This window comes from Amblyraja radiata, chromosome 16, assembly GCF_010909765.2.
Source record: "Amblyraja radiata isolate CabotCenter1 chromosome 16, sAmbRad1.1.pri, whole genome shotgun sequence".
Classification (NCBI taxonomy): Eukaryota; Metazoa; Chordata; class Chondrichthyes; order Rajiformes; family Rajidae; genus Amblyraja; species Amblyraja radiata.
This window is the reverse complement of record NC_045971.1, coordinates 51,149,098-51,163,295: the sequence shown is the minus strand read 5'-3', so window position 1 is coordinate 51,163,295 and position 14,198 is coordinate 51,149,098. Positions and strand designations below refer to the sequence as shown.

The following is a 14,198-nucleotide window of genomic DNA, read 5'->3' as shown; positions in this document are numbered from 1 at the left end:
CATTATGAATGCCATCTAGTTCAAAGGCAGAGGAGACTTGCATCAATTAACAATTATTCAGTTCTTGATATAAACAACCTATAGACACTAAGTGCATTCTATAGGTTAAAGGATTATTGAGTGAATATGCATAATCTGCATGTTCAACGTCAAGTTGATACATTATTGTGGTGGCGTATGTTAGGCACACGAGTGCAATCAAGATAGAATATCCTGTAATAATTTACCTAATATACGTTGGAATATCATCACGTACAATCAATGCCAACACAAAATGGGTGTTGGATCACAAAGCATTTATTGAAATTATGGCTCGATGGAATTGATATGTTTGTTTCGAGTCGCATTTACTGGTTGCAAAATATGAGAGATAACATAGGCAAAAAATACACTCGCTACAGGAGAAATAAGTTATGTTTGTCTCCCTTCATTTTGCCTCATTAGTCGGGTCTTGCAATAAGTCAGCAAGGTCCCGCTCTAGGTTGTCGTTCTGTCTGATTGAAATGCTATGCTTCCCGCTTTGTTGGGAATAATTAAACACAATTTTACAGTTTTTCGTTACATAAAACTTGCTGGTTTAGCCTGTGGATCGGGAAACCAGCCTCTGCATGATGAATCAATTATTGACATTGATTATGAGTGGACCGTTCCTGCGACTCGGATTGTCAGACCAATTCATGTATGTGCTCGCTGCAAATGCAGGGATGGCACCAAGAAAGGAGAGCATTCCATTTCCTCTTCAGGAGATTGGAAGTGTTTGTTTAAATACCTAAGTCACATCTAATACGGCACAGAAAACTGACGGCTTGGAGTTTGTTTCAAATAGGTCTTTGACAAAAAATTAAGTTATAGGACCATTAACAGTGCCCAACGTGCTTTCCCATCTTATTTGCTGCAGCAATAGGGACCCACTCTGGCGGGTTTCACCCTCTAATATTGAGTTATAAAGGATATTTTTCACACAGGTTCTCCCAGGACAAGCACAGGACAGTATGGGATATTGATGTGGTATTAATACTATTTTCACCAGGGGGCTCCAGCTACATCCTTAGTTGACTCGGCTCTCATAAGGCAGTTATCCCCATGGTGCTGGTCTCAGCCATCGGGTTCAGCCACTACATACTGTGACTGGATAGGATGGTTACATCTGCAAATAATATTATGTTTTAATGATTGGTTAAGCAGAGTAGACATGAAATCTCAAACTAGTTTCATGGCATTCCTCATGAAACTTCGGTTATGGTCCCACATATATAACAATACGTCAAGTTCACGAAGAGCTTAGAGGCTCGGAACTAGCAATGTTGATAATACAATAAACTTTTAAAAGGGTATTGGGTTGGATCATCCCAAGGTGATTGAAACAGGGCTTGGCTCATACAGGAGTAGATACTGATATATTTTCAAGTCTCACTCCACCAGGGCTGCTACAATATCAGCAGCAAGGGTTATGTACATTCCGCTGGACCACATCCTGGTGAATGCAGGAAGGGCGAACGAACTTCTGAAAAATTCATAATAACTTATGGCCAGACCAGGGGTATTTGCCAACTCTACTTGGGTTCAGTGGTTAGTTACTCTCGAATGAGTGGAGTTACTATTTCATTATGAATGTTTCCCTCATCTGTCAATGAAGCAGCTGTGGTTGTGGAGACTCGCTTCTCACGGCATTAAATCACAGAGCTTTGAAATCTTCACGGAATCACTCACGTGACTCCGAAGTAAAATAGTAAGACTAAACGAGAACTTACCAGTTTGAAGCTTGATCTTTATTTTATGAGGAGTTACGGTGAGCGATTATGTGCCCTCCGCTCCCGGCCAGCATAATTGCAAAGTTCATCTGGTAGTTCTAGTCTTTTCTAAGTCTTACTATGTTACTTCGACTGCTGTTATCTGTGATTTCACACCGCTGCTTTGAAGATTGACACGCATGCGGACTGGCGGGGCTTCTTCACGTAACTCCTCATAAAATAAAGATCAAACTTCAAACTGGTAAGTTCTCGTTTAATCTTACTATTCCTTTTCCTTGCCACCTCCATGTAGTTAGAATGTGTGTTGCTGCTGTGTGTCAGGGACATGCTCATAATGGTTGATGTCATCTGACTGCAGCAGAGCAAAGAAGGGATTGGCACTGAAATGAGAGAGATTCCATGCACAAGACCTGTTTTTGGCTTTGTGGCTGGATGTAAACCATACTGACACTTTTAGGGTTGGTATTTTTCTTTGTGGGAAATTCAGTTTGGTGTTCATGGAAAAACACTTGTTCGAACTCAGAAAGAGAAATCTAATGCATTTTCAATTGTTTGGAACTTGCTTCTACAAATAACAAACAATGTTTCGTCAATAGTTTAAAATTTGTGAATTGTTTTTTTGTTAACTGAGGTCACAGATAGATTTGAAGAAGACAAGGACATTGAATCAGATCACAGATTAATTATGATCTGCCTGAGTAATGGAACAGGCTTGAGGGGCAAATTGGAATCTTGAGATAGCTAATGTTTCTAATAGTTTCTCTAAATCAAAATTCCTGCTTGATTACACATCACAAACATCAAGCTCATTACGATCTGAACTACTTACCGTGCGCAGATTTTTAGCAGGAGCGAATTTAGAGCATCATTAGGTCGATTAACTAGAAATATGCAAAACAAGGTAAATTACTGTAATCAAATATAGTTCAATTCCTAATTGTAACTCTAACATAAATAAGTGTAATGTGTCATTAGATCTACTTTCTGAAGCATTATAGGCGGCACGGTGGTGCAGCGGTAGAGTTGCTGCCTTACAGCGCCAGTGACTCTGATTCGATCCTGCCTATAGGTGCTGGCTGTATGGAGTTTGTACGTTCTCCCTGTGACTGCATGGGTTTCCCCCGAGTGCTCCTGTTTCCTCCTGCGCTCCAAAGATGTACCGGGTTGTAGGGGTTAATAGGCTTCGGAAAATTGTAATTATCCCCAGTGTGTAGGGTAGTACAAGCTGATCACTGGTCTGCATGGATTCAGTGGACCGATGGGCCCATTTCCACTCTGTATCCCTAAAGTTTAAAGACAAAGTAGCTGCTGTAATGTAATAGCCATCTGGACAGAGTGACTGTCAATTCAACCTTTTCAACCTATTTCAATATCTGCAAAATTATTTGAGATGTGGAATTGATATAATGAAAAATGAGACAATTCCTGGAGCCCAGATGCTCATCATAACAAGTCTGACACTGGCATTCCTTTCCTGATCCTATGCCCTGCTCGAACTATTCCAACTTTAAAAACATCCTGAAGCTTCATGCATTGGCTTGAATAAATTTACAACAGAAAGAGGCCATTTGGCTTTTTGCATCCACTTTAAGCATACAAGATTAATCACATTTCTCAGATGTTTAGGGCTTAAATGGTCGACCAGCTATTTAAAAAAAAGTGGCAATATTTTCTCCATTTACCATTTTTTGAGGCAGCCAAATCCAGACCCCACCACTGATGATAGCAACATAATTTTTCTCAACTTCATTCCCATCTTTACTTCCAATTTTGATCATCTCCATCATTACTCCTGCTTGATATCAACTTTCCTGCAATGTTAATCTCCTTGGAAAAACCTTGCAGTATTTAAAGTGACATGCATGAAGATAAGTCTTAACCGCGACAAAGTCTAATACCACAAATAATCTGAAATAAAAATGACCCTTCAATGGAAGATTGGCAAACTATTGCCATAGAGGGAGTACAGAGAAGGTTCGACAGACTGATTAGTGGGATGTCAGGACTTTCATATGAAGAAAGACTGGATAGACTCGGCTTGTACTCGCTAGAATTTAGAAGATTGAGGGGGGATCTTATAGAAACTTACATAATTCTTAAGGGGTTGGACAGGCTAGATGCCGGAAGATTGTTCCCGATGTTGGGGAAGTCGAGAACAAGGGGTCACAGTTTAATGATAAGGGGGCAATATTTTAGGACCGAGATGAGGAAAACATTTTTCACACAGAGAGTGGTGAATCTGTGGAATTCCCTGCCACAGAAGGTAGTTGAGGCCAGTTCATTGGCTATATTTAAGAGGGAGTTAGAAGTGGCCCTTGTGGCTAAAGCGATCACGGGGTATGGAGAGAAGGCAGCTACAGGATACTGAGTTGGATGATCAGCCATGATCATATTGAATGGCGGTGCAGGCTCGAAGGGCCGAATGGCCTACTCATGCAGCTATTTTCTATGTTTCTATGTTTCAATTACAGGCTCACTGCTGGTACATATTAGTGTCTTACGCCATCACGCTCCTGAAATAAAATCAAGGCTGGTATTTCCTGCTACTAAGTTAACAGTTTTTTGGGGGTCATCAAGACCCTGGTTGACTTACAGACATGTAGAGGGACAGACAGACGAATAGTTATGAAGCTAGGAGAGAGAGAAATGGGGGAATCACAAGCAAGATAGAGTAGAGATGGTTATAGAGTAAAAAGGATATGGTGAGATCTTATATAACTTTTCTTGACAATCCAAGCATTTCAACTATGATTCTTGTTTTTTTAACTTGTTTTTCAGCGTTTGCTGTGGACCAACTAGTAAAGAGCAGCTAATTATTGAGAAATATAGCTCCCAGTGAACTGCTCACCTTTCTCAACATTTTCAACAGTTATGTTCAAATTGAAATTCTTACATTCCTTTTCATCCTTGGGCAACAATGCATAATAAGTTCCCATAACCTATATAATAGAAATAAAGTTAGAGGTTACCTGTCAAATGTCAAGAGACCAATATAATAAACAAGAGTTCAGTATATATATAAACACACATATTCACAAGCACACACACACACACACACACACACACACACACACACACACACACACACACACACACACACACACACACACACACACACACACACACACACACACACACACACACACACACACACACACACACACACACACATATATATATACTAGACCAAGTGAGGGAGAGGGGAAAAAAGAGTGGGTGGGAGAGAGAGAGAGAGAGAGAGAGAGAGAAAGAGAGAGAGAGAGAGAGAGAGAGAGAGGGAGGGGGTGGAGGGAGAGAGAGAGGAGAGAGAGAGTGTGGGGAGAGAGAGAGGGAGGGGGCGAGAAAGAGGGGGTGAGAGAGGGGAGAGAGAGAGGAGGGGGAAGCGAGAGAGCGGAGGGGGGAGAGAGAGAAAGGAGGGGGAGAGAGAGAAAGGAGGGGGAGAGAGAGAAAGGAGGGGGAGAGAGAGATAGAGGAAGGGGAGGGAGAAGGGGAGGGGGGAGAGGGGGCAGATACATAGAGAGAGAGAGAGGGGGAGATAGGGGAAGGGGAGATATGGGGCGAGAGGGGAGGGGAGAAGGGATGAGGGAGTTAGGAGAGAGGAGAGGGGCCCAGCAGCCGTCGGCCTCAGAGAGAGCCTCAGCTCCATGGCCTCGCATCCTCGGCGCGTCAGACGGCGAGTACGGGGGGGGGGCGGGCGGCCTGCAGTGTCACACACACTAACCACCCCGTCCCCCCACCACACACACACTAACCCCCCACCTAGATATTATATTATTATTATTAATTTGGTCCTTAAACCCTATCCCCCGCCCTATCCACATGCACAGCCCCCAACTGCGCAGGAGCGGCTAGAGAGGGAGAGGGCAGGGAGAGAGAGGGCATAGAGAGAGAGGGCAGTGAGAGAGGGCAGAGACAGAGAGAGGACAGAGGCATCGTTTGGAGACTCCTGGTATACAGAGTCACCAGTTTGGCGCCATTTCCGATTCCCAGTTGTAGAAAGTACAGAGGTCCTAACGTTGGTAAGTACGTGAAGAAGACCCCGCTCGTGCGCATGCGCGTCAATCTGCAAAGCAGCGGTGTGAAATCACAGAATAAAAGTAATTGAAGTATCATAGTAAGATCAGAAACCCAGAACTACCAGATGACCTTTGTGAGAGAGGGTTGAGAGTGGAGGGCACGCACTCACCAACGTAACTCCTCATAAAATAAAGATCAAACTTCAAACTGGTAACTTCTCGTTTGATCTTACTATTTTACTTCGGAGTCACGTGAGTGACTACGTGAAGATTTCAAAGCTCTGTGATTTCATGCCGTGAGAAACGAGTCTACACAACCACAACTGCTTCATTGACAGATGAGGGAAACATTCATAATGCATACAGTCATGACATAGATTTAAAACATGCTGATGCTGTTAAATATAGTAATAATAATAGTAACACCTCTCATCCGGGTGTAACTAAAAATGAAACGTAAAATAGAGTTGACAAATACCCTTGGTCTGGCAATGGGTTTGTAAAATAAAGATCTATGGTAAATGTTTGGAAAAACTTTCGTTTGACCATGCTGCAGCCGTTAGGATGTGGCCCAGCCAAACGTAAATAACCCTTGCTGTTGATGTAGCAGCCCTGGTGCAGTGAGATCTGGAAATCAGTGTCTACTCCTGCATAAATCAACCCCGACCCTGTGTCGGAGACAATTCTGGCCCCGATTCGGGACCTGCCTTGAAAAAACAACTCTGCCCAGTTTCCTGAGCCTGTTTTGAAGGCAAACCTGGCCAGAAAATAATGAGCCTGCCTCAAAACACAATTCTGGCCCAATTCCAACCTGCTAGGAATGCTAGTATTGTCCAGTTTTTATATGTTTAGATGCCTCCAAGGAGACGACAATGTCTTAATCATTTGTGTATTGTGCAACCAAGTGTAAATCTTACCAACTTGTAAGTGTTCCTTAGTTGTAGAGTAGAACTGACAGAGTGCGTGGAGCCTCTGGCCCGCTTTCATGCTGCCACCAGCTTCAGTGAACCGCTTACTATCGATGAAGACGTGCGGTGTGTTATCGTCGAAAGATGAAGCTTTGCTCATTGTTGGCCTTGAATGGCCCAACAGCTTGTGCTTCGTCCTCCAGGTTTTCCCCGTTGAATAGGTCTTACCTGAATAGCAGGTTCGGCGGCTGCCCCCCCCCCCCCGAGCAGTGTTCACTGCATTGTATTGGGATGGCAACCCTTGCTGCCAGAAATTGTACTTCTGACACGTGCCCTTCATCCCTTGGGGCATGCTCCACAGCTCTACCCTCAGACTCAGCGTCAGATTATACTGACCCGGCATGCTCCTCCAAAAAAGAGAGGCATGAAGCTGCCCTGTTACAAGGCGCTGCTGGCGCGGGCTCTCCCATAGGCCGGCGCTGCCACAGACTTGACGTCAGACTTATACTGACCCGCTATGCTCTCCTCCTCCTAGAGGGAGACATTAAGCAGCCCTGTTACAAGGCACTGCTGGCGTGGGCTCTCCCATAGGCCGGCGCTGCCATAGACTAGGCATCCACATTAAGCAGCCCTGTACAAAGGCGCTGCTGGCGCGGGTTCTCCCATAGGCCCGCGGTGACACAACTCCCTAGTGTCTAGATGGAGCATCCTCTCCATTAGGAGCTCCATCCTGGCCAACTTCCAAATTTTTATACTTTACCGGAGGGGAACCTTGCCGGCACTAGGGCTGACCGTCCTGGTTATTTTTATCCCATATCCTGGGGAGCACTACGATCTGGGATCCGCATTGCTGCTGGATTTCCACTCCCCGGGAACCCCAGCATCTGTATATATTACCGGACGGGAACCCTCCCGGCACTAGGGTTGACCACTCTAATCGGTTTTACCCCACCACTGCGGGGAACCCCAGCATCTATATATATTATCGGAGGGGAACCCTCCCGTCAATAGGGCTGACCGTTCTAAAAACGGAGCATCCAGAGGAAACCCACGTTGTCCTTTGAGAACATAAAATTCCGTACAAACAGTACCCGTAGATAGGATTGAACCCGGGTCTCTGGCACTGCAAGGCAGCAACTCTAACGCTGTGCTGCAGTGACACCCAACTGGGATATTTCCCCAGCGTCTGGAAGTCACTGACCGTGTTGTCAGTGAGTTAAAATCACAAACCCGACCTTATCCAGCTACCGACTTCCGCGGTCGGAACCGGGGTCTCCCCACAGCCCGTATCTGGTTCCCTCATCGGCCTCGCGAAAAACACCGACAGGAAACCTCTGTAAAAAGAGGTTCCTGCACGGAATCCAACACAGGTAAGAAATAATAACCTTACCTTTTTAGTTTAAACTTACCGCTGGCAGGCAGCGACGTGATTGACTACGTGAAGAAGATCCCACGCGTGCACATACGCGTCCATATCGTCGTTCGCCATGACGACGATATGGACGCGCATGTGCACGAGTGGGGTCGTCTTCACGTAGTCAATCACGTGACTCCGAAGTAAAATTGCTTTTAATGCATCAATTTGTTTGCTGGATTGAGGTTGTTAACAATGTCAGGTGTATTTGCGTTTGACTCTATTTCTGTGATAGGTGGTAAATTATGAATTTATGATCACTCTGTATATAATATTGATATAGAAGCACTATAGAAGGTTTAGGAATGATTCAGAAGGATGAAATTAGAACTGAGAAGATACATATTGATAAACCAAATTATTTGTGTTTGTTTTAAATAACACTGACTCCAATTATGTTCATTCACAGCTCGCCTCCCCTTATTTCCTCTCCCTAATCCCATCCTCTTCTCTTTTTTCCTCGCTCATTAACCCTCTCACCTTTCTTCATCCACCCATCTCTCTTCCCTTTTCTAGTTTCGAAATCCCAGTCCCACATCACCCACTTCACTCTCCCATCCTCGCCAGACACAATTTATACAGTCACTCCTGTTCTTGAAACAAAGGACTTGGTTTTCTATGATTAAAAAAATGAAGGGATGTCTACCATTCAATGCTGCATGTGACCTGGAAAAGTACTGCAAGTTGTATAAGTAATGCATTAATTTACCGTGTTAAGTTGCTCTTGCAATGCTCATGTGTTTTAAAAGCAATTAATTGGCAACCTTAATTATAATAACCTTAATTAACAATTTCAGAAGCATTAGTGCCTTCGGCCCAACTTGCCCACACAGGCCAACATGTCCCAGCTACACTAGTCCTGCCTGTGTTTGGCACATAACCCTCCAAACCTGTCCTATCCATGGACCTGTCTAACTGTTTCTTAAATGTTGCGATAGTTCCTGCCACAACTCTCGGTCCGTCGTTGGTTTGGGCGACTATTTGCATACTTTGGTTATGCAAACAACGAATTTCACTGTGAGTTATCACATGTGACTATAACGTATTCATTCATTCATCCTCTGACAGCTCGTTCCATTCTGTAAGCTTAATTAGGTCTTCTTTTACTTTTTCAGTTTCCTTCCACTTTGACTGAAAATGTGTGAAGATAGATTGACAGTTCCCAAACCCATATCCTATCGTAGCCAATACAGTTATTGATTATTAGTTCCATCATTTCGCCTCTCAAAATAGGGAAACCACATTTTCTGCCTGTTAATGTAGAGCACTTCACTCTTTCTGAATGAATGGCTCATAATGTCTAACCCATCTCTTTCCAAAATTACAGGTGCTCTCCATATTACTGAAGATCTCACCTGAGAAAATTCATCTTTTCACCAATAAATACAAACAAAGTCTGTATAAAGAAATCTGGATCATCAAGGATTTTTGTAGTAGAATCGTCAACGTTTTTTAAAAAAGCGAATACTTGATGCTAAACAATATTTGCACAGGTAAATATCCAAGAGTTTAAAATGTGGTTAAATTAAATAGAAATGTTTTGTTGTAATTTCATGCCCCTACTGATGGTCTAACAATTTTGTGACCATACTCATAGAAATTGGCTGCAAATGAGTGACTTCTGCTGTTATTTCAGTTCCCTACTTGTTTTTCCTTGCAGAGTAATTGTTTCCGATTAACGGTTAAATTGGTTTGTGGCTTCGCCAATAGAATGCCTGCACCCATCACATTGGCAGTATGTTTCTTTATTATATTCCACCTAAGTCCTCAAGACTTAGAAAAACGTGTACATGCCTTTATCACTAGCAGGCTAGATTATTGTAACGGTCTCCTTGCAGGTCTTCCGAAAAAAAACTGTCAGGCAGCTACAGATTGTTCAGAATGCTGTTGCTAGAGTTCTAACAAAGAACAAAAAAACTTGAACACATTACACCAATTCTTAAATCCTTACATTGGCTCCCTGCATGTCAGATAATTGATTTTAAAATCCTGCTGCTCACCTATAAATCACTGCATGGTTTAGGACCAAAGTATATCACTGACATGCTTCCACTATATAAGCCTTCTAGACCGCTAAGATCTTCTGAAACCAATCTGCTAGTGATTCCCAGAGTAAATACAAAACATGGGAAAGCAGGATTTAGTTACTATGCAACAAATAACTGGAATAAACTTCCGGAAGATTGAAGACTTGCCTCAACTCTGACCACTTTTAAAACAAGACTGAAAACTTTTATGTTTACTTTAGCTTTCAGCTAAATCTTAACTACATTGCACTTTTAACTTTTGCACTTTTTATAATGCATTTTTAATTTTGCTTTTCTTTTCTTTTAGTTCTTCTATTTTATTTCATTTTATTATTTCATTTTATTGTATGACATGTTTTTATGTGAAGCACTTTGAGTCTGCCTCGTGTATGAAATGTGCTATATAAATAAAGTTGCCTTGCCTTGCCTTGCCTAATTTAACTTGTCAATTTGGTCTGCTCTAATGCCTTGCTTACTATATGAGAGACCTATTCCAAAGATTATTATCTTGTCTGGTGCAGAACCTTGTGTGTGCCTAAGATCCTGAAGCTAAACTGTCTGGAGCTATGCTCCTGGCAAGCTCACCCGTGACATATGGGTCAAGGGAGAGGTTCCTGACATAGTGCGACCCAAGAAAAATACCTCAATGATGGAATAGGCGGAGGATGGTAACTGACCAGCAGGTGGAGACCACAACATCTGACCAGGCGAAAGATGGCTGCAGTAGGGAGAGTGCCGTTGAACACGGATCTTTCTCAGTCAAGGATCGTGAGGTGGGTGTCTGTGGGACACCGTCTGCCTCTGGTGAGAGGTGTCACGTGTAGGTGACCACCTGGAGGGAAATTAAGTTAGTGACTTCAAGATCTGTCTTTTAAGCTAATTCAAGTCCTGCAGAAAGGACACACTAGGAGGATAACTATACTTGACTTTGTGGGTAGAGCCGACGATGACAACTCTGTTCTTTCTAAACTTCTAATCATCTGCACCAGAATGCACAAACGTATACACATGGCATGAGAAGTGGAAAAAGTATTTTTATTCCAGGGGTCTTGGAAGACTGGAACACTTCACTTCATTCATGTCATTGCCGCACATAGAGGAGATTGGCACATGATACAATCCTTAAATGGATGAAGAAAAATTACTGCTGGCAACCAACTACCATTAATTACACCCACAACAGTGTCCCAATTAAACGTCAAGGCATATTGTTTAACTCTTCAAGTTTATTCCATGTACCTCAATGATGTGTATCTCTCGCTCTCCTATTTTGCCCACTATGATTTATTATTTTTAACATTCCTTGGCAACTTAACTTTGCAATTTCAGTTGATGTCTACAACATTGACATTTGTCCTCATCTTTTAACCTTGCCAATTGATTATCTTCTCCATGGTTAATCCTGCTGTCAGTTACGTCTTCTGATGTTAACTTCAGTTCGGCAGTTATTTCATCACTCATGCACAGTGTTATTATTACCTTGTTTGTTCTTGTAACTAGGCAGACTATATTTACCTTTTTCCTTAACTAGTTTGTAAAATGGTCTCGACCCAAAACGTTACCCATTCCTTCTCTCCAGAGATGCTGCCTGTCCCGCTGAGTTACTCCAGATTTTTGTGTCTATCTTCAGTTTAAAGCAGCATCTGCAGTTCCTTCCTATATATTTTCTGTGGTATCTACAAAGACGTTTACCCTGTACTTTTCTGTGCTTATTTTCTCTAAAACATTCTCCTTTGTTTTCCCTCACCAACTTAAAATCAGGCCTTTTCTCAATTTTCATTCTGCTATTGTTTGTATTTGCATTCTTCACATTCAGACACTTGAGCCTATTGCAGAAAATGAAATGAGTGAACAGGAGTAATGTTCATTTATCTTCTTATCTGGCCATTGTCTGTCAGAAGTAGGGTGCTTTAAAATGAATTGTGATCACTCTATTATATAATGTTATCAGGTCTATAAAAAAGGGCCATTAATAAATCCAGAAGGAATCCAGAAGGAACCAAAGAAACATTAGTGACCAGCACTTACTTTTAATAATCCTTGTCCTTGCCCCTTTACCTGTACAGTAAAATTTGCGAAGTCATTAAACTGAAATAAAAATATAGGTTAGATATTAGTCTCATCAAGTAAAAATACAATGAAACAGCTCAGATAAGATTACCAGGGTTTGTGCACCAATACCTTTACTATATGACATACTAACATTTTATGCTGTCACATTCTGATAAACGGCAAAACAGGCATGGAGGGTCCTTGGTCTCAGAATGTGATTGACAAGATGAGAAAGGGAAGGAGTTCTTGTTGTGCAGTATTGCTGTCCTTCCAACAGTGGGATTTGCTTTACCTAAACTCCCTGCCCGGATCAAATAGTTAATTTCATCCTGTGGCCAATACATGGAGCAATAGTGATAAAGGTACAGATGCACCTTGATGTTTTGGATGTTTACTACTGGATCTTTTTTTAAGGCAGTTAAATAGACTAACAATATGCAAGCCTTTTGCAAACTTTGTCCATTAGCTAACCAGGTTGGACTCCAGATTACGCCCATGCTCCCTGTGCCCCAGTAGGGTGCCTAAAAGTGACTGAGCAGGAAATATAATGGACACGGTTGGAAAATACATCGTTAAATATCTCTCAGCAAATTTAGTTTAAAATGTCAATCTTTTTTTATAAACCCCAAAGAGATTTGTGAAGTAATAGCCAACCAGCACTTGGAACTAACCACTTTTCCAGACACAGCATTATCAAAAAGCAAGGTTGAAGCTTTGCCGACACATTGGGCTACTTTTTTCTGTGCTTTCACTCAGCCCCTTGCAAATCTCCAAATGCCTTTCCCATTCACACCCATCCAAGAATCTCAATTTCCTCCATGCTGTTCGTGCTTCCAGTATGAGGATGGGAAAACTTAAGAATTGTCCTTTGATCACTGACCTACATATAATTCTCTGATGTACCACTGAATCTGCTGAATTTTACAGAGTAAAGCTTAACCTGATCCAAATTATCAGCTAAAATGGATTCTAGCACTAAAAGTGCTGAAGATGCAAGGAAGTGCTGATGCTGGTTTAATAAAGGATACAGTGCTGGAGTAACACAGTGGGTCTGGCAGTATCTCTGGAGAACATGGATGGGTGACGTCTTGGGTCAGGACCATTCCTCGGAGTGATTGTGGTGAGGACCGGGTGGTGGGGAGAAAGTTGACCGGGTGGTGGGGAGAAATATAGGTGGAAGATTGGCAGATGGGGAGAAATGGGTGCAAGTCTAGGAGGGCCACAGGGAAGAGTGGGAGAAAGGGGATTTGTTTGTAGGTTAGTTACCTAAAATTAGAGAATCTAATGTTCATACCATTACATTATAAGCTACCAAAGTGGAATATGAGGTGCTGTTCCTCCAGTTTATGTGTGGCCTCATGTTGGTCATGGAGGAAACCTAGGTCAGTATGGGATGGAGAGTTAAAATGCTTAGCATCCAGCAGGCCTAGTTGGAAAGATCATAAATGTTCCATGAAACAGTCGCCGAGTCTAAAGTCTCACTGATATAAAGTAGGGCACACCGGGTACACCAAAAGTGGGTTCTCATTTGACTCCTCTCACTTTCTGCAAATTACAAGAAAGCAACACATGGGACATTCCTGCAAGCAGGCCTGACATGCCCGATGCGGTTAGGCAGAGGAGGACTCATCTGCTGTGAAACAATGGAGGATCCGACCGCCGTGGTCTCGGGCAGGACTGCAAACCCACCCAAAGACTTTGTGTCCAATCGAAGGCTCACAGACGTCGGTAACTCGCTCGAAGGCTGGTTGGAGTTTGCCCGAAGGGTCCCGGTCGGCGGTAACTCGCCCGAAGTCTTGCAGTTGATGGGATCAGAAACCCGCCTGAATGCTTGGCAGACATTGTAACCGAAAGGGAGCTGGAGAAGTCGGGTAGAGCAAGGACGAATAGGGGAGTGAATGAGGTAATGCTTCCAGTGCTTTCAAGGTCAGCTGCAAGAGGCACCCCCGGGACACAAAGATGGCTGATCAAGGACAGAAGAGGTGAGGGATATCAGTTCGTGGGCACTGCTCCAGTACATCGAGTGCACG

General features: G+C 42.9%; 1 protein-coding gene and 1 pseudogene across 1 annotated transcript in view; both read right to left on the bottom strand.

Moving 5' to 3' along the window:
* The window catches only part of LOC116982309, a 999,615-nt pseudogene that overhangs the window by 175,016 nt on the left and 810,401 nt on the right, over positions 1-14,198 (bottom strand).
* The window catches only part of LOC116982210 (complement C3-like), a 146,745-nt gene that overhangs the window by 42,073 nt on the left and 90,474 nt on the right, over positions 1-14,198 (bottom strand). The window contains exons 31-33 of the mRNA XM_033035505.1: positions 12,145-12,204; positions 4,600-4,690; positions 2,581-2,632 (exon numbers count right to left, since the gene is read on the bottom strand). Coding sequence (XP_032891396.1) covers positions 2,581-2,632; positions 4,600-4,690; positions 12,145-12,204 — 203 coding nt within the window. The remainder of the gene's footprint in view (positions 1-2,580; positions 2,633-4,599; positions 4,691-12,144; positions 12,205-14,198) is intronic.